This window comes from Giraffa tippelskirchi, chromosome 2 (assembly GCF_054371585.1).
Source record: "Giraffa tippelskirchi isolate mGirTip1 chromosome 2, T2T-mGirTip1v1.2.pri, whole genome shotgun sequence".
In the NCBI taxonomy this organism is placed as follows: Eukaryota; Metazoa; Chordata; class Mammalia; order Artiodactyla; family Giraffidae; genus Giraffa; species Giraffa tippelskirchi.
Genome location: NC_137276.1, coordinates 68,925,892 through 68,951,857, shown reverse-complemented (window position 1 = coordinate 68,951,857; position 25,966 = coordinate 68,925,892). Strand labels below are relative to the sequence as shown.

Below are 25,966 nucleotides of genomic sequence, written 5' to 3'. Positions count from 1 at the left end.
GAGGATAAGTATAGAAGAACAAAGAACAAAGTAGGATAATAATATTGTCAGTGAGCATGGGTAACCCTGGGGGCTGGTATTTTGTGATGTTACCACAGATGGCAGGGAATAAAAAATGGTGGTATTACATAATTTCAGGTTTTTCCCTGTATCTCTGATATAAACCAAATATAGCCTTCCAGCTGAGTATAATTCCCATCTCACAATGAGAGTAAACCTTTCCCCATCATGACAGACCTGGTCAGGTAAAGCAGCAATACCAGTACATGTTTTGGAATACTGGGATAACCATTTAACCTCCTAAAATGAAAGCATTGGTTTAAATCTCAAAGATCATGCAATCTCACAAATATGTCAATTTTCTTGATAAATAATAATATCTACTGTAACTCATTCAAATTGCTTTTTAATCAATCATGTGTTTCCACTCTAATATATACTGACATAACAAATGTCATAGGCATCAAAAAATCTTAAAGTAGAGAATAACTGTACAAAAAAAATCTTCATGACCCAGATAATCATGATGGTGTGATCACTCACACTCACCTAGAGCCAGACATTGTGGAATGTGAAATAAAGTGGGCCTTAGGAAGCACCACTACGAACAAAGCTAGTGGAAGTGATGGAATTCCGGTTGAGTTATTTCAAATCCTGAAAGATGACGCTGTGAAAGTGCTGCACTCAGTATGCCAGCAAAATTGGAAAACTCAGCAGTGGCCACAGGACTGGAAAAGGTCAGTTTTCATTCCAATCCCAAAGAAAGGCAATGCCAAAGAATGCTCAGACTACTGCACAATTGCACTCATCTCACATGCTAGTAAAGTAATGCTCAAAATTCTCCAAGCCAGGCTTCAGCAATACATGAATCATGAACTTCCAGATGTCTAAGCTGGTTTTAGAAAAGGCAGAGGAACCAGAGATCAAATTGCCAACATCCGCTGGATCATCGAAAAAGCAAGATAATTCCAGAAAAACATGTATTTCTGCTTTATTGACTATGCCAAAGCTTTTGACTATGAGGATCACAAAAACTGTGGAAAATTCTGAAGGAGATGGGAATACCAGACCACCTGACCTGCCTCTTGAGAAACCTGTATGCAGGTCAGGAAGCAACAGTTAGAACTGGACATGGAACAACAGACTGGTTCCAAAGAGGAAAAGATGTCAAGGCTGTATATTGTCACACTGTTTATTTAACTTATATGCAGAGTACATCATGAGAAATGCTGGGAGGAAGCACAAGCTGGAATCAAGATTGCTGGGAGAAATATCAATAACCTCAGATATGGAGACGACACCACCCTTATGGCAGAAACTGAAGAACTAAAGAGCCTCTTAATGAAAGTGAAAGAGGAAAGTGAAAAAGTTGGCTTAAAACTCAACATGCAGAAAACTAAGATCATGGCATCCGATCCAGTCACTTCATAGCAAATAGATGGGGAAACAGTGAAAACAGTGGCTGACTTTACTTTGGGGGCTCCAAAATCGCTGCAGATGGTGACTGCAGCCATGAAATTAAAAGACGCTTACTCCTTGGAAGGAAAGTTATGACCAATCTAGGCAGCATATTAAAAAGCAGAGATATTACTTTGCCTACAAAGGTCTGTCTAGTCCAGGCTATGGTTTTTCCAGTAGTCATGTATGGATGTGAGAGTTGGACTATAAAGAAAGCTGAGCACCAAAGAATTGATGCTTTTGAACTGTGGTGTTGGAGAAGACTCTTGAGAGTCCCTTGGACTGCAAGGAGATCCAACTAGTCCATCTTAAGGGGATCAGTCATGGGTGTTCATTGGAAGGACTGATGATGAAGCTGAAACTCCATACTTTGGCCACCTGATGCGAAGAGCTGACTCATTTGAAAAGACCTTGATGCTGGGAAAGATTGAGGGTAGGAGGAGAAGGGGACGACAGAGGATGAGATGTTTGGATGGCATCACCGACTCAATGGACATGGGTTTGGGTAGACTCCAGCAGTTGGTGATGGACGGAGAGGCCTGGCGTGCGGTTCATGGGGCCGCAAAGAGTCAGACACGACTGAACGACTGAACTGAACTGAACTTTTTTATTGCCACATTCGTGTCTCTTTTAAGGTTCAAATACCAGCCGCGAATTGTTCTTGCATCCATGTATCAAGATTTTGGGAACAAGCGCATTTTAATTCTTCCTTTTCATTTCAGTCATTTTGTCTTCAGTAATATCCTTCTTAAACTTTCAACTTTTCAGGTTAAACAACAATATTTTTCTGACATAGAAGCACTTTGTTTTGTTGTTTTTTTGTTTCTCTGTTTTGTTTGGTTTTTTTTGGTCACTTACTATTTTTAGCATTTGTGAACTAATGATTAATATTTTCCCTCTATCGCTATTATTATTTTCTATTATTTATGTATATGCATCCAAAAATAGAACTCCTAAAGAGTAGAGACTGTGTCTTTGCCACCTTAATTTATTTGTTTCCAGGAAAGAAGCAATGATCACACTACATGTTCAATTGAATTTCTGTGCGATTTGAATTTTTTAAAAATTAGTTTCTTCCTGTGAAGGGAATTACCAGAAAGAAAAACAAGTAAAAAAAAAAAAAAGTACACATGAAGAAAAGAAAGATATGATAATAATATTCTAATTACTAACAATACTACAAAAAATTGAATATATATGTTATTGTTGTTGTTGTTGTTCAGTTGCTAAGTCATGTCTGATTTTGCAAGCCCCTGACTGCAGCACACTATGTTCCTCTGTCCTCCACTATCTCTCAGAGTTTGCTCAGATTCATGCCCATTGAATCAGTGATGCTATGTAACCATCTTGTCCTCTGTTGCCCTCTTTTCCTTTTGACTTCAATCTTTCCCAGCATCAGGGTCTTTTCCAATGAGTCAGCTCTTTGCGTTAGGTGGCCAAAGTATTGGAGCATCAGCATTCAGCATCAGTCCTTCCAATGAATATTCAGGGTTGATTTTCTTTAAGATTTACTGGTTTGATCTCCCTGTGGTCCAAGGGACTCTCAAGAGTTTTCACCAGCACCACACTTCAAAAGGATCAATTCTTAGGTCCTCAGCCTCCTTTATAGTCCACATCCATACGTGACTACTGGGAAAACCAAGCTCTGACTGTTTGGATCTTCATGAGCAGAGTGTTATTTCTGTTTTTTAATATGCTGTCTAGGTTTGTCATAGCTTTCCTTCCAAGGAAAAGCACTTTTAATTTAATGGCTGCAGCCACTGTCCACAGTGATTTTGGAGCCCAAGAAAATAAAGTCTGTCACTGCTTCTAATTTTCCCCTTCTATTTGCCATGAAGTGATGGGAACAGATGCCAGGATCTGAGTTTTTATAATGTTGAGTTTCAATCAACATTTTCACTCTCATCTTTCACCCCCTTAAAGAGGCTCCTGAATTCTTCCCTTTCTGCCATTAAAGTGGTATCATCTGCATATCTGAAATTGTTGATATTTCTCCTGGCAATCTTGATTCCAGCATGGATTCATCCAGTCTGCAATTTCACATGATGTACTCCGCATAGAAGTTAAATAATCAGAGTGACAATATACAGCCTTGTCATACTCCTTTCCCAATTTGGAACCATTCAGTTGTTCCATGTTTGGTTCTAACACACGTATATGGTTTCTCAGGAGTAAGATGGTTTGGTACTCCTATCTTTGTTAGAATTTTCCATAGTTTATTGTGATCCACACAAAGGATTTAGCTTAGTCAATGAAACAGAAGGAGATGTTTTTCTGGAATTCCCTTGCTGTTTCCATGACTCAACAAATGTTGGTCATTTGATCTTTGGTTCCTCTGTCTTTTCTAAATCCAGCTTGTACATCCGGAACTTCTTGGTACTGCTGAAGCCTATCTTGAAAGATTTTGAGCATTATACCTTGCTAGCATGTGAAATGAACACAATTGTATGGTAGTTGGAATATTCTTTGGCATTGTCTTTCTTTGGGATTGGAATGAAAACTGACCTTTTCCAGACCAGTGGCCACTGCTGAGTTTTCCAAATTAGCTGACACATTGAGTGAAGCACTTGAACTGCATCATCTTTAGGATTTTAACTAGCTCAGCTGGAATTCCGTCACCCCCACTAGCTTTGTTTGTAGTATTGCTTCCTAAGGACCACTTGACTTCACATTCCTGGATATCTGGCTCTTGGTGAGTGACCACACCGCCATAGTTATTTGGTTCATTAAGACCTTTTCTGTATAGTTTTGCTGTGTATTCTTGCTACCTCTTCTTAATCTCTTCTGCTTCTGTTAGGTTCTTATCATTTCTATCCTTTATCATGCCCATTCTTAGATGAAATGTTCCCTTGAAATCTCCAATTTTGTGAAGATATCTCTAGTCTTTTCCAATCTATTGTTTTGCTCTATTTCTTTGTATTGTCATTTAAGAAGGCATTCTTACCTCACCATGCTATTCTCTGGAATTCTGCATTCAGTTAGGCATACCTTTCCCTTTCTCCCTTGCCTTTTGCTTCTTTTTTTTTTTTTTTTTTTTTCTTGGCTCTTTGTAAAGCTTCCTCAGACAAGCAGTTTGCCTTCTTGCATTTCTGTTTCTGGAATGGTTTTGGTCACTGCCTCCTGTACATTGTTACAAACCTCCATCCATAATTCTTCAGGAACTCTTTCTACTAGATCTTACCATATTTGTAAATGATAGTCTTTTTTTGATCATAACTTGTTATAAACTAAAATGACCCCTAGGTCCTAGTATTTTGAAAAAGAATTGAAACTTTGCTGTCTGCACCGATAGCTTACATAAACTGGTATATTAGATACTCCTCAATCAGCCTTAACATTTATTTCTTTTCTCCTCTTTAGAAAAAGTGGATATTAAGTGCCCAACACAATGCCTGACGTAGTACACATACATGCTTATTAAATGATAGGTATTCATAGTAGATATTATTTTTGCTCATCCCCCTATTTGAAGAAAATATTCCTTCAAATCAAAGGGTTCAAATATCAACTGCCAGCTTCTTAGATGATCTTCCCAGGGTTGAGCGTCTAACTCAAATTAGGTCATCATAAATGTATCAAATACAGATAAAAATTAGCTACCTTATTATTTACTCTGTTGTGTATGTTGTTCTGTCTATTAGTATCCATGTGTTTTCCATTCTGGGATATTCTAGAGATTTTATAGAAATTCAATTTCCTAAGTTATTTATCTGTAGGGATAGAGTGGAAAGTGCACTTTTAAATGACTTTTCTTAGGAGCCAAAGATAGACACTGATCTTTGGTTGCTTTGATATATTTAGCTGATATATACGTACTTAATGTAAATATGAAATAATAAAATTATGCTCATACAGATTTTTCAGATACACTAATAAGCCGCAGAATTGATGCTTTTGAACTGTGGTGTTGGAGAAGACTCTTGAGAGTCCCTTGGACTGCAAGGAGATCCAATCAATCCATCCTAAAAGAGATCAATCCTAGGTGTTCATTGGAAGGTCTGATGTTGAAGCTGAAACTCCAATACTTTGGCCACCTCATGCGAAGGGTTGACTCATTGGAAAAGACCCTAATGCTGGGTAAGATTGGGGGCGGGAGGAGAAGGGGACGACAGAGGATGAGATGGTTGGATGGCATCACCGACTCGATGAACATGGGTTTGGGTGGACTCCGGGGGTTGGTGATGGACTGGGAGGCCTGGCGTGCTGCAATTCATGGGGTCGCAGAGAGTCAGACACGACTGAGCGACTGAACTGAACTGAACTGAATAAGCTGGAGTATGAAAATAAAGGATATAAATTTATGTGATTTTTAAGTTTGATATTATGGCTCTTCACAATGTTTCAAATTCGAATTCAGTTCAAAACAATAATAAATGTAAAAGCTTATGAAACTCTTACATTAGTGGATGCTGAAATAAGAGGATAGAGAATGTTGTAATCATTATGTTTATAAAACATTACAGTACAGAACTTTAAAGATCAGGAAAAAATTGAATTCTTACACTTTTGTACAAAAGAAAATTTTTTTAACTCTAAGGGAAATCTCTGAAAATGTATTTATTTTTCCTAATGAATATTATGGGATTTCTAAGCCTACATTAGACACTCAAGACTCAGTTTACAGAGTGCTTTAATTCTTTGGACAATTTTTTTAGAAGCTTCCAAGTGAGAATATATTAGAATAACTCTGACTAAATAGATACAGCAGAAAGTATGGAATGTTTTATTCCTTATCTTTGAAAACCATCCTTATTTCTGGCATATTATATAGCATGTATCTATACCTGTTCATTCAAACTGCTATTGTAAGTAGCCATAAGATGAGAATGTCTTAAAACTGGTAATCTTCCACTTCTCTACAAGATGGTTAAAATTATCTTATTGAGTACTTTGGTTAATAATACATTTTAGGATTTAAACTCAACTAAAAATTTAGACAAATTGCAAATATTTCATATTTATTCTGTTTTAAGATCAGAATGGGCTACATTAGTAGTCCATTCTAGCATACCAAGAAATCATTCAATTTATATTATTATATTAAACTGACATATTAATAAATTATTTGAATTTAACCCAGATCTCTATATATAATAGAATTCAAAATAACTTTTCAAAATAAAAAGAATCCTAAACCCAAATATATTAATTATCTGTGTAAGAAAAGATGACCAGTAAAAGGACAAGTACAAATTTTATAAAAGTTTAACTACAAAGTATGAAAAGAAAACACATTTAGTTTCTGACGTCAATGTAGTCCAATAAAAAGCACTCTGATATTTATGAAAATACCATAACAAAACCCTTTTTGGTAATAAAAACACATATCCTAAGAGTGAGTTAAGTCTTATCTGATTTTATATTCCATGTTAACAGGGAACATCTTGTTGTTTCCTTTATGAAAGGCCACAGGAGTAGCACGTATGAACAATGCTTTCTATTTCCATGGAAGCATTGTTATATATGAAATTTCATCTTTAGGCCTACTTAATTGTATGAAGTGCTGACCATATGTCAAGAAAGATGTAACATAGAAAGAAAAATAAAGTGATATCATTCATGAAAGAGATCAAGAGTTAAGAAAATGCAAAAGGAATCCTGCTTTAAAGCAGCTTAAAATGTAATATCACTTCAATGTAAGGCATGCTCCCTTGGCATCCCAAAGAGAATATTTGGTGATCAGAGCCAGAGAAAAGAATGCAAACTACTTATTTTTTTGTAGTCAGCTCTGTCATTTAACCATAGTCTAATAAGTCAACTCTGGACATTACTGCAAAAGAATTTTTAAAATGCACATCAGGTACATCATGTGATAACGCAGGCTTAAGAGGAACGTTGCTAGGCTTAATTAATGTTTGCAAAAGCACCCTAAGGCTTTCACAAACAAATGCAATATAATGACAGAATATTACTATTCTATCATCTCCCCAGCCAAAGCAAGTTTTGGCTTTCCAGTACTGCTGGCAGCAAAATAAACCTGACATCATGCTTCTAAGTTCAATTGGCAGACCAGCTGTGCTATTATCCCCAGAAAGAGTGGTCATGTACGGTAATACCCACATTATATGTCCATGACCAAGTCAAAATTGCCCCCTTGGAACAGAGTTCAGCCTCTGAGAGAGTAGAGCTGAGAAGACCTGCTGAGTTCAGCTTATCAGTCGTGGTGAGGGACATTTTAGTCTGATAATGGCCCTAAATTACAGATACCAACTTGGTGCCTGAGACTCAGGGCAAAAGCAGCTATTTTCTTTCTATGTGAACATCCACCAAAAATATGAATGCAGCTGCCTTAGTCTTAATTTTTCTTCTCTATTTTTATGGGATATTTGAGGTCATGACTATAAATACAGATAAAATTTATATAAAACGTCAAATTAAGTGAAAAGCATTTTATATATTCTAAAACACATTTACACTTTTTCTTATTTATAGATTTTAGAGACATATGAAACCCAGGCCCCAAGCCAATTGGTGATTTAATGAAGAACTGCATAGCTGTGTATTTTCAAGTATAAAATATACCAAAAATGATAAGAGGCTGATAACTCAGTGTATTACTTATAGCAATAGCTTGGTACAAATTTTCCATATGCTTGATTTATGAAAAAAGCCTATATTCTGCAAAGGAAAGATTCATCTTCTTATATAAAGTTAATCTTTATGAAAATTTTAAAAATGTTTCTATATCAGGAGGAAAATATCATTTATTAGGGCATTGTAAATATATACAGAAAGAGAAAGATTGTAAGAGGGAGAAAAAAAGAAACTAATTCCATAATCCCTTTGCTCAGATAACAGCTTGTTTTTAACAGTAGAATATGGTCATGGTTAGTAAAACTAAAGGTACAGTTTCCTCTCCCCCACAGCTCTCTGTCCTGATAAATAATTAGTTTTTAATAGTTTCCTGAGTTTCTGTCCATAAAAAGCATGTTTTATGCATACATCAGTATATATATATATGTCAAGTAAGAAAGAGAAATTATATACAGCCACTTTTGGTTTTTCTGTTACAAACAGTGAAATTCTTGGGTCAAAAGGTACACTCATTTTATTTCACTAGACACACTAATTATTTTGCAAAGCAAAAATTCATTTATTATAAAATTAAGCTTTATATAAATCATGGAAAAAAAACATTTGCTAAACAAAAGGAAAATAATTTAATATTCATTTGATACCACTGTTAAACGGATGAAAAAGGAAAGGGACATTCTACAAGGAAATATACTGAACTTCCTGACTTCCTTCCCCAGATTCCTTTAACTTTGAAAAACTGGGCCTCTAGAGCTCACCTATACACCTCTCCTAATTCTGAAATCAATCTTCTTCCCCTATTTGGGGAAAGCATGGGAAGTCAAACTTATTGAATATCCAACTTTTCATCTTGGTTCCATCCTGAACTTTTACCTTAGCTTAAAAAAAAAAAAAGTGGGGGCAGGGGGGAGGGAGGGGACTTGCGTTTTATCTTTGTAACTAAATCTTTGATCCTAAGTCTTAGCTCATAACTGTCTGGTGTCCCAGTTCCTATAACAGATTAACCTTCCTTAAGAATTTCCAAGAACTGGAGTCTTGATAGTGAATCCCAGATCCCATGGATGGCTCCCTGCCATCTGTCCTCTGTGACATTCCCTGCAAATGTATTAAGACCTCTTCCACCTGTTGCCTACCTCTAGACCTTCTTGACAATAATGTCATGTCCTATTGTTATGGCCAGTTGCTTCAGTCTTCCCAAGCACAGACCAACCTTCCCATGACTGACTTCTAAATTCTTGTTAGCAATAAAATGAGCTTTGGCATGACAGAAATCAATTTGAGACTTCTAATATAATATTTTTTAAAAATTTATGTTCATCTCTTAGTAATTCAGTTCCTTTTTGTAACTTGAATACTTCAAAGACACGTTTATTCCTTTAGACCACTGGAGTACCATTTAGCTAATTACCACCGTGGCAGAATAAACTGTAGCCCATGGCAGCAAATAACAAAAGCACTCATAACATGCCAAATTGTTCCTTCAGAGAAAATTGCCATCAGGAAAACAGGAGTGATCAAATTAAAAAATAAAAATGTTTAATGTGCCTATATTGATGCTGGAGAGCAAGATGAAAGTCGGCATTTCTGAATGAAAATTCGGGTATCCAAATGGTAGTTTCTCACCCTAGTCTGAGATTGTCAGCTATTTCATTTGTTATTGATGCCTTCCTCAGACCACATTCTCCCAAATCTACTTGCCAAGGATTATCCATTGTTCTGCTCCTCGCCATTCCTTAGGTCAAGCCTTGTGTATCGGAAGGTCAAAACTACCCAGTATTGAGAGTGACAAAAAACTTGTGTTTGCTATATGTTGTAATCGCCCTCTGGTGTCTCCAAGATTCCATGCCAACACCCTGATATTCTTGGCTATTCCACACCCGCATCTGGATATTTCTGAATCCACACTTCCGGCTGATGTTCAGGTCCCCAGGGAGGAAGGAAGAGAAATTGTACCCTGACCTACTTGTCTTCCCTATGGCTCTTTCCTTCCCACAATCCTTCAGGTAGAAAAGAATATGTTTTTCTTGTACTTTCCCTTCTCAGGTAATTGGAACTTCCTCATGATAAGCCAAACACAGGTCTAGGGCTTTCCCTTTCCTCTATAACCTATCCTTCTTTGTCCCAATTCAGTTAACTCAACATAGTTGTTTGTTGGGGTGGAGGGAAAGGGGTAGGGAGGAGGAGGGAGAAAAGAAGCTTAATAAGATGGGAATTAAATTGGGAGTATTTTTAATATTATACCAATCATAAATGTATTTACTATTATTCACCATAAATATACTTACTATTAGGGCTTCCCTCATAGCTCAGTCAGTAAAGAATCTACCTGCAATGCAGGAGACCCAGGTTCGATTCCTGGGTTGGGAAGATCCTCTTGAGAAAGAAATGGCAACCCATTCCAGTATTCTCGCCTGGAGAATCCCATGGACAGAAGAGCCTGACAGGCTACAGTCCATGGGATTACAAGAGTCAGACACAATTTAGTGACGAAACCATCACCACCACCACACTTACTATTATCCTAAATTAACACTAACATGAAAATGTTACCAGATGTAAAAAAAAAAAAAAAAAAGTAAATGTTTAGTCAGAAAATACCTTATATTTATTTGCAGTTCTTGATTCTTAACATACTGAGGATATAGTCTACCTTTAAGGTTTGGAAAAATGCCAGCCACTTCAAAGATCTTTTGTTTGGGGGGTAGCCTCTTCCTAATATATATCAAGTGTTGTCAGATGTTCCAAATTTGAATTATTGACTATTGTACTGAATCATCTTCTGGATCCATGAGTTGCACCTGTCTCTTACCTTACATACATTAATACTTGCTTGGAAGCTGCACTGAAATAACGCTGAAATAACTTGGATGAAAAGCATTAGATGAAGAACAGATCTTAATAAAAGCAAACCTTTAATTATTCTCCTCTGTATTAAGTGCATAACCCTCTGTGAATTGCAAAGTTTTTTAAAATATTCACAGTTGATAACTAACAGGCGTAAAAGAATTGTCTAAGTGATCCAGAGGAATCTAGTTATTATAGTAGTGAAGTAAAGTCTATGGCTACAGTAGCAAGGCAGGGTCCATCTCTCCAGGCTCCTTTGTCTCCAGGATATATAACATTAGCATGTCATATACCATATGGACAATTTAGGAAGCTAATGTAGGTCACTTCTGAGATTTAGCATTAAGACTAGGTTGGAGGGGATTCTAGTTTTACTAGAGTTTCCACAATATACCCTATTTCTAGTGAGAGACTTTATTTTGGGGGGCTCCAAAATCACTACAGTCACTGATGGTGACTGCAGACAAGAAATTAAAAGATGCTTGCTCCTTGGAAGAAAAGTTATGACCAACCTAGACAGAATATTAAAAAGCAGAGACACTACTTTGCCAACAAAGGTCCATCTAGTCAAAGTTATGGTTTTTCCAGTAGTCATGTATGGATGTGAGAGTTGGACTATAAAGAAAGCTGAGCACTGAAGAATTGATGCTTTGGAACTGTGGTGTTGGAGAAGACTTGTGAGAGTCCCTTGGACTGCAAGGAGATCCAACCAATCCATCCTAAATGAGATCAGTCCTGGGTGTTCATTGGAAGGACTGATGCTGAAGCTGAAACTCCAATACTTGGGATACCTGATGCAAAGAACTGACTCAGTGGAAAAGACCCTGATGCTGGAAAAGATTTAAGGCAGTAGGAGTAGGGGACGACAGAGGATGAGATGTTTGGATGGCATCACCGACTCGATGGACATGAGTTTGAGCAAGTTTCAGGAGTTGGTGATGGACAGGGAAGCCTGGCATGCTGCAGACCATGGGGTGGCAAAGAGTTGGACACGACTGAGCGACTGAACTGATCTGATCAGAACTGAATGAGAGAAAAAAGAAGGGTTTTAACTCTCTGATAGATGGCACTGGTGAGTTTTTCCTCTGAATATAATCCTTTGGAAATCAAAAACAAGATTTAAGTGATAATGAAATCTTTGGTGCTAACTTTTTGATCTAATGAAGAATATTTTGTGTCTATTTACCTATCTCTGTGAGAATAGCAAAGAGATACAACAAAAAAACACACTCACATTCTCTTTGCTTTGACAATATAGATGAACATTCAGACAAAAATATACTGATGACTCTGCCCATGAGTATCATAGCCACATATGCTACAGCATTTACATAAATCCTCTCAGAGAATAAACAAAAGTATTTAAATGGATTAGCTGATAACCATTTAGGACTCCCAAATTATGTAATTCTTTACAATGGCAAGCACAGAATTTGTGGGATTTGAAAGAAATGTGTTTACATGGATCAGACTTTCCTGGGCTTTTGCCAGCTCAATCTAGGCCATATCCCCAAATTTTAAACAAAATATTTTATATTAGGAAAATTGTAGAAATATGTATACTATAATTTTTACGTGTCTCCAACTCTTACTGCATTAAAATTTTTCTCCTTGCCAAATTATAAAATCTATATACAAATTGTTACTTGTTCAAACTGCAATTTGCAGTCCATTAAACTAAAACAACTCAAGTAGAGTGAACACAGCACTGAAAGGCGACAGAGCCTGGTAATCTGAGACCCTGGTTCTAGAGCAGGTCACTGGGTGAGCTTGGATAGTTATTCAACCTCTCTGTGCCTCCGTCTTCTCACCTGAAAACCTTGGATAATAATAGTATCTACCTCATAGAATGGTATAAGGATTAAATGACATGCAAAGCTCTCAAAATAGTAACCAGCACTAAGTAAGGACGCTGTATTTGTCAACCAAACACATATTGCACTAAAGCACAAAATGTATCCTTTGCTTCTAAAGTGAAAGCACAATAATAGCTCTTCAAAGAACCTGCTGGGTAGAACAGCAGGAAATGAACAGCTTAAGGATAAATTGAGGTAAATGAGAAATGCAACGTATTTTTGTCCTCATCGTATCCTGGTCGTGGGTTTTTGAATCAAAAGAGTATATTTTACTCTACAATTGTACTTTTCTTTTGTTTTGCTCTTCTTTTTCCTTAATAAGGCTCTCTTTTTCACTGGTCCCCAGGAAATTCCAAGTTTGATTCAAAGCTGACCTCAACATAGAAAAATGAGAAACAAAAATGTGAAAACATTACTAACTCTTCTTTGTAGCTTGCTAACACTGGAGCTGTGTACACTAACCTTTTGGATATCAATAGTACTTCTCTACAGCCTGATATCATATCAACAAGGTAAGCATGAAAAATGCATTTTTAAATTGCCATTGTTTGTTCACTAACCTCTGAAGAAAAGCAGAACGAGTTGGGTACAGATAGTTCACATCATCAAGAAGTTACTAGGGCCTGACAAAGTATCTGAAACTGGCCTTTCTGATGAGAACTTTGGAAAAGATTTAACTACCAGACTATCTATCCATTGATCACTTCTTCCAAATTCCACTAGTAGAGATACATTTGCTTGGATCATAAAGATACTTTATTCTTTAAGAGTGTCCAATTTTTTCTTCAGGTGGTATAAAAATGTGAAGATACCATTAAAACAAACATTCACTATGAAGACGTCTCCAAAGATCCCACAATCTGTCACTTCATCATGTACATTTCCACAGTATTCAGCCTGTAGCACAGAGAAAATACATCACATAATATCATTATTAGATATCTGTGTGTCTTTCTGCTCCACAATGAATTCCTTGAGAATCTCTTTTCTGAATATCTTTAAATTCCTTTCACTGAAGGTAGTGACTGTCACACAAACACAACATTCAACATCAGTAAGTAAGGAACTTAGAAGCATGCTTGAAACAGTAGTTGCAAGGACCACTCTAACTGGGTCAAAATTAAAAAACACAAAAAAGTCTTTGTAATTATGCTGTTTAATGGAATACTAAAATTGTCCTTGTAACAAATATAGCATCAATTACAAAATAGAGGCATCTACTTCCTTTCTCAACTACTATGAAACATTTATTCATGTTTCATTCAGAAACTCTTAAAACTTTCATACCTGATTTATTTTATTCTTAGTGTACATAAAATCTAATTTAGGAAGACTATATATCCTCAGGGAGACAAACTTTTGTCAATCAAAAATAATTAAATTCAACAGGATAATTGTTTATATGAAATGGAAACACAAACCATAACTCAATCATTAGTTTTAGAATCCCCTATAAAGAGATGTCATTGTAACAATATTACAACTTTTCAATATTTTAAATTTAAATATCTCAGGAAGATAATTTATTCAACAATTGAAATCACTTCTTGAAATAAAAAATTCATTCAATAATATTTTCTGAATATTTATTTTATGCACTGTTCTAGGTGTTAGGAATAAGACACATGGGTCCCTGCTCCCTTGGAGATTGTATTTTAATGAAGGAAGACAGTAGATGAGTGGATGGGAGGATGGAGGAATAGTTAGCCAAATTAATGGACAGATAAGAAAAACATCACAAATGCATAAGTATTATCAGCTCACTTCAGTTCAGTCACTCAGTCGTGTCCAATTCTTTGCAACCCCATGGACTGCAGCACATCAGTCCTCCCTTGTCCATCCCCAACTCCTGGAATTTACTCAAACTCATGTCCGTCGAGTCAGTGATGCAATCCAAACATCTCATCCTCTGTTGTCCCCTTCTCCTCTTGCCTTCAACCTTTCCCAGCATCAGGGTCTTTTCTAATGAGTCAGCTCTTCACATCAGGTGGCCAAAGTATTGGAGTTTCAGCTTCAGCATCAGTCCTTCCAATGAATATTCAGGACTGATTTCCTTCAGGATGGACTGGTCGGATCTCCTTGCAGTCCAAGGGGCTCTCAAGAGTCTTCTCCAACACCACACGTCAAAAGCATCAATTCTTCAGTGCTCAGCTTTCTTTATAGTCCAACTCTCACATCCATACATAACTACTGGAAAAACCATAGCTTTGACTAGACGGCCCTTTGTTGGCAAATTAGTGTCTCTGCTTTTTAATATTCTGTCTAGGTTGGTCATAACTTTCCTTCCAAGGAGCAAGCTTCTTTTAATTTCATGGCTGCAATCACCATCTGCAGTGATTTTGGAGCCCCCAAAAATAAAGTTTCTCACTGTTTCCATTGTTTCCCCATATATTTGCCATGAAGTGATGGGACCAGATGCTATGATCTTAGTTTCCTGAATGTTGAGTTTTAAGCCAATTTTTTCACTCTCCTCTTTCACCTTCATCAAGAGGCTCTTTAGATCTTCGCTTTCTGCCTTATGTGTGGTGTCATCTGCGTATCTGAGGTTATTGATATTTCTCCCAGCGATCTTGATTCCCACTTGTGCTTTCTCCAGCCCAGCGTTTCTCATGATGTCCTCTGCATATAAGTTAAACAAGCAGGGTGACAATATACAGCCTTGACGTACTCCTTTCCTGATTTGGAACCAGTCTGTTGTTCCATGTCCAGTTCTAACTGCTGCTTCCTGACCTGCATACAGATTTCTCAAGAGGCAGGTCAGGTGGTCTGGTATTCCCATTTCTTTAAGAATTTTCCACAGTTTGTTGTGATCCACACAGTCAAAAGCAGGTTGATGGAACAGAATGATGAAGTGATTGTTTTGGATTGGGCACTAGAGAAATCCTCTCTCTGGATATGGTATTTATGACAAGACAAAGCCAATGTGAAGTGAGAAAATGAGGAAGAAGAAAACTAGGCCAGATCTGAAGGCTGCTTCATTTGAAGACTTGTTAATTATGACGTATACAGAACTTCAGGCTGCTTTTCTTTCTTTTACTCCCCAAGAAGCAAACAAGTGGTACAAATATGGAACAAAAGTATGTTGCAAATAGTTGGGTTTTTTTCCCACTTGGAGGATGCCTATGTGTAACGTTTTAAGTCAACATAGAGCAAAGAATTCATCAAATGTAAGCTTCTTGTCTTTTACACTTTGGGAGCTTTGGGAGAAGGAATGTCAACCCTCAAGAGTCCACTTTATTACCTCATAGAGAAGTTCTTGCCACACCACAGTTGCATATTTCTAATTCTATGCATTCCAGAAATGAGATTTAATGTCCAGTCCTTAAGAGGGCAAAGGGCTTAGGTGCTCAGGAAACGAAGTCTGCCAGTGGGGCTGGAACAGAGTTGGAAAGGGAACTAGTGCTGTTAGATGTTTTAAAATAGATCAGTGGGGCCACCTTATACAGGGCCTTGTAAACCTCAATAGGGAATTTTGAGTTTATTCTGTGTGCCCTGGGAAATCACTAGAATGTCTTAAACAGGACACAATCTGGTAGACTGAAAAGATTAATTCTGTTACTGAATGGAAAACAAAAACAAAAGTAGAGAGACCAGTTAGAAGGCTATTTCAGTAGAACTGTCAAGAGATGATGGTGGCTTAGATTAGGGTGGTAGTGGTACAGAAGGAGGCAAGTAAGCCCTTGAGATATATTCTGTTGTCAGAGCCCTCAGGATTTAATGAAATCTTAATGTGGGATAAAGGAAATAGAAGCCTCAAAGGATCAATCCTAGATTTTCATCTGTTTGTTGAATAAGGTGCCATTCTGTGATATGGGAAAGAGTAAGGAAGAACAGATGTCAAAGGAGGGGACATTCATATCCTACCACAGAACAAAGGAGCTGTTCATTTTCTCCTATTGTTCAGAGGCACAGGAACAAAAAGGTAGTGCTGCTAAAGCAAAGACAAAAAGGAAAAAAAAAAAATCCTCACACAGCCAAGTAATTCACGGTAACTGTTAAACCAATAAAAATCCACTAAATTCAAACAATGAATTCAAGAAAATATTACCAGCTGAACATGTGACTTCAACTAACAGTGAAACTAATAATTTGTTGAAAGATTTAAAGATATTTACAATGGAAAAATCCAATACAAGATAACAACTTATTTTGTTAGCTTGTACTCCATTATTTTTAAAAGGTAATTATTTAATAATGTAAAATGTAATGTAGACACCCAGAATTCTTTAGAATTCCATATATTAATTCTTAGAAGCCAGGGAATTCTGGGAGTTCCCTAAAGTCTACATCCCTACAATACACTTGGGTTGCTACAGGAAATATTTTGAGTTAAGGAAATCAAAAATCAAGAACAGAAATGGTCACAGAGTTTAGCTACAATGTGATATATTCTAATCTTAGCTTTACCAATGGACTGGTACACTGCCTCATTTCAAACTGAATTTTTACTAGTAAATTTAAATATTATTCTACATTAACTCTTGTCACTGGGGAAGGAGATGGAAGACTCCTACTAAGCCATATGTGCAAAAAGGTCCCAGAATGTGGAAGATTCAACCAAAATTTTCTCCAGTATTTTTATGGAAAAAAAGGAATTTTCAGAGAGCCATATATTTCCCATCATATGCAAAGCAGTGAGTAACAGCAAATAAACTTAGTTTCAATTCTCTTACTAATACTTTTTGGAAACTTAAGAATACTCAGTAGTGGTTTATTGATTAAAAGAGCTGGGGAGACTAGGAAAAATTTTTCATAGAAATCTGTAAGAATCGTAAGTACTACACACAAACTGAACTCTTTTCAATATAAAATTACTGACACATGAGCAAACAAAAGAGTAACAGAAAATCATACAATTCAGTGACATGACAAGGAGTAGAAAACAGGATTGAGAAGGCTGTCTATAAACCAGCAAAATGAGAGAAATCCTACTGGGGAAAAATTGGTTTCAGAACATACATAAACACAAAAATCCTCACATACATTGTATCCAGAGCTTATGAACTAACATTTTCATTCCACTCAGTCATCTTCCTAAAAATAAACCTGACTTTAGGACGGGAATATTTTGTTTCCTGAAGAGCAAGAATCCTCTCTAAGGTCCTACATGAACTAATATGCTTCTCCAGTGGGTGTCCAAGACAGTACACCAGGAAAAATTTGGCTCTCTACCTCTAGTGTAACATGCATAGGAGTAATATGATCGTTTAAAAACCTGGGATAACTTGGAGCAGGTAAAAGCATGCATTTCTCTCTATTAGATAGGGCCTTGATAAAATGACTTTGATTCCCCCAGTTCTAATTCTAGCTTGCCTAAAAATGCATGCTCATCGTCACCGTAATTCCGTCTTAAGAAAAATCTCTAACATCCAATAAGGATAAAGAAATAATATTCAGATAAGACACATTTACTGACAAACACACCATGTCAAGATTTCCTCATCCAAAGCACTGTACTCTCCTTTGATATGATATCTAATATCACTCCAAGCAAAAATCTTCTGGGTAAAGATTAAAGTGCTCCAACAAAGTAAAAACTTATGGGTAGTTTGTAATAAAGCTTGCAGTAAGCGTTATTGCCAAGAAATGGGCCAATTCCAGATAGGACTTCTATCAGAGCTATAAGAACTGGGTTTGTGATAAATAGTTTATACTTTTAAGTAAAATTTCCCATGTCTCACATTTTGAATCCTCCAATTTTCAGCATATTGAATACTGAAAAAATGAAGCTTAAATTTATTCTTTAAAGGGTAAATTGTACTTATGGCTAAATCAAATCCTAATCCAGCTCCCCACTATGGCCATATCTAACATATAGGTAACATGAGAAGCAAGACAATCACGGTCCTGGCTTAAAACTTGCTTTTCAAGGAAAATACCCAATGCAAAATCCATACAGTATTTCCAGATTCCTCGCTGGTTATCAGGATGCTCACATGTATTCTCCACATGGTTATACTTGGTGAGCTGTCACTGATCTGCTACAAGGTACTAGTTTTAGCTCGAAAGTAAAACTCTTTTCTTCCTCAGCCATGAATGGGAGAACAATCTGAATGGAAAGTCAAAAGAAAGACAGTAATATGAAATTTCTAAGTTAAGAACTAATAATCTCCTATTGAAATACAACTGATTTGCATGTGAAGATGGTAAGTAATTTGCCTAACATCACACAGTAATGCTACAGTCTGAGACTTTTCTGTGAATATTAAATAAATGAAGGTGTGTAAAATGCCCGGCACATTGCCTGGCCCCATAGTTAATATTGAGAGAATGTAGATCCTGCCCATGAAAAAACTTCCTAACTCCTTTTTTGGTGTAATATGCTATCAACACACTATGACATTTTCATAATATTTTTTGGAGTTTGAGAATCGGGAAACAACAAATAACAAAGCATTTTCACTTAGAATTTTAATAAATCATTGGCATTATCCACAAACTGTATATATCAGAATATTTCATTGCACATTTATTCACAATGGCTTCACTAAACCAAATTATTGGAATGTGCTAAGTCACTTCAGTCATGTCCAACTCTTTGCAACCCTATAGACTGTAACCCACCAGGCTCCTCTGTCCATGGGATTCTCTAGGCAAGAATACTGAAGTGGGTTGCCATTTCCTTCTCCAGAGAAGCTTTCCAACCCAGGGATTGAACCAGCATCTCTTACATCTCCTACATTGGCAAGCGGGTTCTTTACCACTCGCACCATCTGTGAAGCCCCTATAGCCCTTATCAAAAACGTTGAGTATAGAAAAGTTAACAAAGATCAATTTATTCAAGATCAATTATGCATCTGAATAATATATTGCCAGTGTTTAATCTTACTTAATCTCAGGACAAAATTATTTTTAATACCTAAATTTTGAATAGTAAGCAATCTTTTTCCAATGAGCTAATTTTATAAATGTCTAAGAAGTATATTTAGAAGTTCCATGGAGTTTTGATTTGAAAACTTCAAATATAAGATTCTTGAATGTCTGCATTTAATTTGTCTGAAATAAATTCACTTTAAAACTTCAATGTACTCAAGAGATTAACTGTATTTAGAAAATGAATATAAATGAATCAGAATATACAGCAATGCTAATTTTAATCAGAATATGACTTTATCTTGGCTATTTGCTTAAATACTAAGTAACTTATTTATTTGAGGAAAAAATGACTTTCATCTCCACTTTAATGAAATTTTCCCTCACACTGCAAAGATCATGTTAGTAATTACCTTGGAGAATGCCTAAAGGAGAACTAATTCAATTACTAAGCAGTTACAAATTTGAGATTCTAAGCTAGAAGAAAGAGTCAAGAAGATTCTCAGCAATATCAGGATTGAGATCAGTAAGTGTATTCAACAACCATCAGACCATTCTCTTTTAAATGATGCTAGGTTATGCAAAATTTGTGAGACTTTACTAGCTTAAAGTCAGTGATAAATAGGGCAATAAGGCTATGGACAGATTCCATTATCTGCATGCACTGTGTTACAGGGAGATGTAAAGAGGCCAAACAACACATCATATTCAGCAGATTTATCAACCTTATTGTAAGTTTTATATGAAAAAGGGAAAATGAAAGTTGCTCATCATGTTTGAGACCCAATGGACTGTACAGTCCACGGAATTCTCCAGGCCAGAATACTGTAGTGGGTAGCCTTTCCCTTCTCCAGGGGATCTTCCCAACCCAGGGATGGAAGCCAAGTCTCCCACATTGCAGGTGGATCCTTTACCAGCTGAGCCATGAGAGAAGCCAAGATTTTTATGAAGAGAAGAATAAAGATTTACTTGAAATTCATTTTCGCTCTGCAAGGCTAACCTTATTTCTTCTATTTCATAAACGGGTGGCAACAAGTATCTCCCCATCCCAGGTTTCAGCTCTACAAACAATTTCAAGAAATTTTCTTCAATATCTAATGGAATTTTTTTCTATGATACGCAGATGGCTAACTCCCAAATCTGTCTTCAAGACACAAATACTTTTCAAATGACATTTTTCTATGTTTTCAGCACCATATTGCTGATACGGCTTGCTTTTCTAGTATTTCTACTGCCTAGACAAAGCAAGGAAAAAGGTCTTCCTTTGGATATCTTCCCCAAAATAACTCAACTAGGAATACACAGCCGTAGAAAGAATCCTCAAATGTCATTTGTCTTGTTTAAATTTTATCTGAGTATGTAGAACCCCACAAAATAATTATAACATCAAATTTTTCATCACAGTGTGACCTTTTGGTGAACCAAATAAAAATAAGGTAATAGATTTTATTCCTTTATTATTTCAGAAAGCAAGGGGAAAAGTTATGACCCATCCATGATACCAAATACCACATAGAAAAGTGTAAAAGTGAACACTTTAAGGAGGTTTATAAACAAAAAATGACTTTTTTCAGATTATCAACAATAAAACAAGCTTCATCTTCCTGATGTATCCTGTAGCTCACCAATCAGAGCTGCCCTTCCCTTTTCAGTCTAGATAATAAGCAGTTCAAACTCTCTTTCCATGACATATAAAGTAGGGGCTCTTCCCGTGGTCTCTACAAATCACTAGAGGCTTATATGCTCAAGCATATATTTTAGTTCCCACTCCTATTAAAACAGGTCAGTTTATGGATTATCACAGCATTCTGCAGAGCAGGACCCATATGTCAAAATCGGTCCTTTTCCACGATCCACACAAAATAAAACTTGGTGTTTAGTAAACTTTATTGAAGGCTTGAGGGGAAAAGTTAATCATAGAATGAAAATTTAAGATTATTCATTAAAAATTTTCATTCTTAAAAGGAATTTGAGCCATTCTACCCACATGACTATGCCATCCCCTTCTGTCCCTCTGTTCTTCTTGGAAACCCTTTATCCCCTCCTCTGCTCTCCCGCAAACGGCAGAGACCAGTTTAGCTTTCTCTTTTGTGCTTTATCTCCTGCTCACTGCATTGTCACCCAAATTATTTAAGATATTTTCTTGTCAAAGAAAATTTCTTAGTCTGAAGCTACTTGTTGACATAATTTTTTTCCTTCTCATTGTGATATACTCTAGTCTGAATTGGTGTTTGTCAAACTTTCCTTTTAGCAGAGGAATCTTTTTTTCAAATGAACCCTATTATATGACACATACATAGAACACATATACAAAGAACCTAACATGACTAAAAGCAGAGCTGCTCTTTGAAATGGAGGCAGGGAATGGACCTGAGACTACTTTGGCCTCATTTTCCACCTCTTAGATCTAATGGCTCCAAGACAAATCGCACTGAAAGACAAGGTCTACATATATTCAAACTCAACAAATACTGGATTTCATCTGTAACAAGAAGAAACTACAGAATTTAATAATTGATTGTATTTGAGAAATATGAGAAAAATGAGTCAAAGTTGATCTGAGGTTTATGAGCATATTATATTGAAAGAAGGATAATATCATTGCTAGAAATAAACTAGGGAAACTATGTATCACTTTTAGTGTCGTAATTTGTGAACAATAAGGAGGTCCTTTTCATAATGCAATTTGATGAAATGATAAAGCTGGCCACTTAAGAAATGATAAATTGGGAATTCCCTGGCAGGCCATTGGTTAGGACTCTGTGCTTCCACTGTGAGAAGCACAGGTTCAATCCCTGATAGGGGAACTAAGATCTCACAAGGTGCAGGATGAAGAAATAACAACTAATTCTAAATGCATTTATCATAAAACTTAAGCATTGTCACATGAATAATTAATGCTCATATTCATCTATGCTTCCCACAATTATAATTACGTTTTTAATTAACTTTCTGTTGATATATGATATGATTAGCTAAATTAAATTTCAACATTTAAGCCTAAAGAGAATAGGCTACTTATACTTTTCTATAAAATATCTTTCATTTATTATACTGTGTCAATAGGAATTATTATATCCTTTCCTATCTAAACTTTCTATATATCTTTTCAGGAAGGATAATTTTTATATAAATTGAAGGCAACTAGGTTATAAAAGGAAGAAAATGGAACTAATATTTATATGTCTACCATAAGCAAGGCACTGTTCTCATACTTTTATATCAGCAGTTTTCATTCTGGCTACACAAGAAAATCTCCCAGGGACATTTTTTAAAACTTTCTAATGCCTGAGTGCTGCCCCAAGAGATTGTGATTTAATTGGTCAGAGATGAAGCCTTGGCTTAAGAATTTATTAAGGCTCTCTAGGTGATCATAATGGGCAACTAGGATTGAAAATAAGTTTCACATTCTTTAGCTTAGATCTTGACCAAAACAATCTGACCAGTTAATTTTATTATTCCTTATTTAATATTAGAATGTTAAATTTCAGAAAGGTTCAGAAACTTGCTTTAGGGCATAAGAAAGTAAATATTAGAGTTGGAATTTAGACCCAAGTTTCTCTGACTACAATGATCTTTTTAACCCCCATTCTGTCAAATTCAAAATTCTAGAATTATTACTATGAATTAATTGTGAATATCTGCATTTCATTTTGCTTCCCAAGTGGCTCAGGGGTACAGAATAGGCTTGCCAGTGCAGGAGATGCTGGTTTGATGCCTGGGTTGAGCAGATCCCCTGGAGGAAGAAATGGCAGCTCACTCTGATATTCTTGCCTTGGAAATCTCATGGTCATAAGAGCCTGGCAGGCTACAGTCCAGGGGGTGGCAAAGAGGCAAACGTGACTGAGCACACACAGACCACACATATTTCATTTCACTTCTGGCTTTAACAATAGAAATAGAATCTCTTTAATCTTTCATTTGCTAACAAGACACCATTTTCTTTCTCATTGAAGTATAATTAACTTACAATACTTGTATTAGTTTCTGGTGTACAACAAGTGATTCAGTTATACTCATACACACATATTTCTTTTCATAGGCTTTTCTCTTAGGTTGCTGCAATAGTAATTGCAGTTTTTGCATTGTTGAACTTTGCCATTTGATATTGGAATACATTCTTAAATAAATGTGGTTATGTTATACATCATTTTCATGCTCATTTCTTGTTTTATGATTATTTTGCTAGTGACATTACTTGCTATTTTTTATTTTATATTTATTTTAGACTAGGACAATTATGTTAGACAAAAAGCAGATTTGAATGATTTTCTTATTTGAATTCAAAATGGGTTGTAAAGCAGCCCTGAGACAACTCACAACATGAACAATGCATTTGGCCCAGGAACTGCTAATGAACATACAGTGCAGTAGTAGTTCAAGAAGTTTTGCAGAGGAGATGAGAGACTCGTAGATGAAGCACGTAGGGGCCAGCCATTGGAAGTTGACAATGACCAATTGAGAGCAATTATCGAAGCTGATCCTTTACAACTACATAAAAAGTTGCCAAAGAACTCAATGTGGACCATTCTACAGTCATTCAGCCTTTGAAACAAATTGAAGATGTGAAAAAGCTCAATAAGTGGGTGCCTCATAAGCTGAATGAAAATTTTAAAAAATCATCATTTTGAAGTGTTGTCTTCTCTTATTCTACACAACAAACCATTTCCCGATCAATTGTAACATGCCACCAAAAGTGGATTTTATACAACAACTGGCAATGACCAGCACAGTGGCTGGACCAAAAAGAAGCTGCAAAGCATTTTCCAAAGCCAAACTTACACCAAAAAAAGATTATGGTCACTGTTTGATGGTCTGCTGGCCATCTGATACACTACAGCTTTCTGAATCCTGGTAAAACCATTACATCTGAGAAGTATGTTCAGCAAATCAATGAGATGCACTGAAAACTGCAATGCCTGCAGCCAGCATTGGTCAATAGAAAGGGCCCAATGCTTCTCCATGACAACACCTGACCACATATCACGCAACCAACACTTCAAAAGTTGAACAAATTTGGGCTATGAAGTATTGCCTCCTACGCCATATTCACCTGACCTCTCATCTACCGATTACCACTTCTTCAAGCATCTTGACTATTTTTGCAGGGAAAATGAATCCACAACCTGCAAGAGGCAGAAAATGCTTTCCAAGAGTTCATCAAATCCTAAAGCATGAATGTTTATGCTTCAAGAATAAACAAACTTATTTCTCCTTGGCAAAAATGTGATTGTAATAGTTCCTATTTTGATTAATAAAGATGTGTTTGAGTCTAGTTATAATGATTTAAAATTCACAGTCCAAAACCACAATTACTTTTGTACCAACCTAATAGTATGGTTTATTACAGGATATTGAATATAGTTCCCTGTGCTATATAGTAGGAGCTTCTTGTTTATATGTCCTATATATAGTAGTTTGTATCTGCTAATCCCAAACTCCAATTTATCCCTCCCCCAATCCCGTTCCGCTTTGGTAACCATAAATTGGTTTACCATGTCTGTGAGTCTGTTTCTGTTTCATAGGTAAGTTCATTTTTGTCATATTTTAGGTTCCATGCACAAGTGATATCAGATGATACTTGTCTTTTTCTAACTTATTTCAGAAAGTCAGATAAGTATTAATATGATAATCTCTAGGTCTATCCATGTTGCTTCAGATGACATTATTTCATTCTTTTTGTGGCTGAGTACTATTCCACTGCATATATATACCACATCTTTATCCATTCACCTGTCACTGGACATTTAGTCTGCCTCCAAGTGTTGGCTATTGTAACCAGTGCTGCAGTGAACATTAGAACACATATATCTTTCCAAATTAGAGTTTTCTACAGATATATGCCCAGGTGTGGGATTGTTGGGTCATATGGGCTTCCCTGGTAGCTCAGCTGGTAAAGAATCCACACGCAATGCAGGAGACCCCAGTTCGATTCCTGGGTCAGGAAGATCCCCTGGAGAAGGGAACTGGCTACCCATTCTCAGGCATGGAGAATTCCATGCATTATACAGTTCATGGGGTCGCAAGGAGTCGGACATGACTGGGTGACTATCACTTTCATGCTAACTCTATTTTTAGTTTTTTTAAGGAACCTCCATGCTGTTTTCCATAGTGGCTGTATCAATTCACATTCCCACCAACAGTGTAGCAGGGTTCCCTTTTCTTCACACCCTCCCTAATATTTGTTACTTGTAGGCTTTTCAATGGTGGCCATTTTGACCAATGTGGGGTGGTATCTCATTTGTGTGCTTAGTCACTCAGTTGTGTCCTACTCTTTTCAACCCCATGGACTGCAGCCCACCAGGCTCCTCTTTCCATGGGGATTCTCCAGGAAGAATACTGGAGTGGGTTGCCACGCCCAGGGGATCTTCTGAACCCAGGGCTCAAACCCAGGTCTCCCACATTGCAGGCAGATTCTTTACCGACTGAGTCACCAGTAAAGCCTTTCTTTAATAATCAGC

The 25,966-nt window shown here is 36.6% G+C and overlaps 1 protein-coding gene across 8 annotated transcripts in view; it reads right to left on the bottom strand.

Moving 5' to 3' along the window:
* Positions 1–25,966, bottom strand: part of CTNNA3 (catenin alpha 3) — a 1,864,976-nt gene that overhangs the window by 1,273,350 nt on the left and 565,660 nt on the right. Inside the window, exon 11 of one of the 8 annotated variants that reach the window (XM_081568954.1) lies at positions 18,370–18,741. The exons of the other annotated variants lie outside the window; for them this stretch is intronic. Coding sequence (XP_081425080.1) covers positions 18,646–18,741 — 96 coding nt within the window. The 3' untranslated portion in view covers positions 18,370–18,645. Of the gene's footprint in view, positions 1–18,369; positions 18,742–25,966 lie in introns of those variants that run through there. 8 annotated transcript variants of the gene reach the window in all.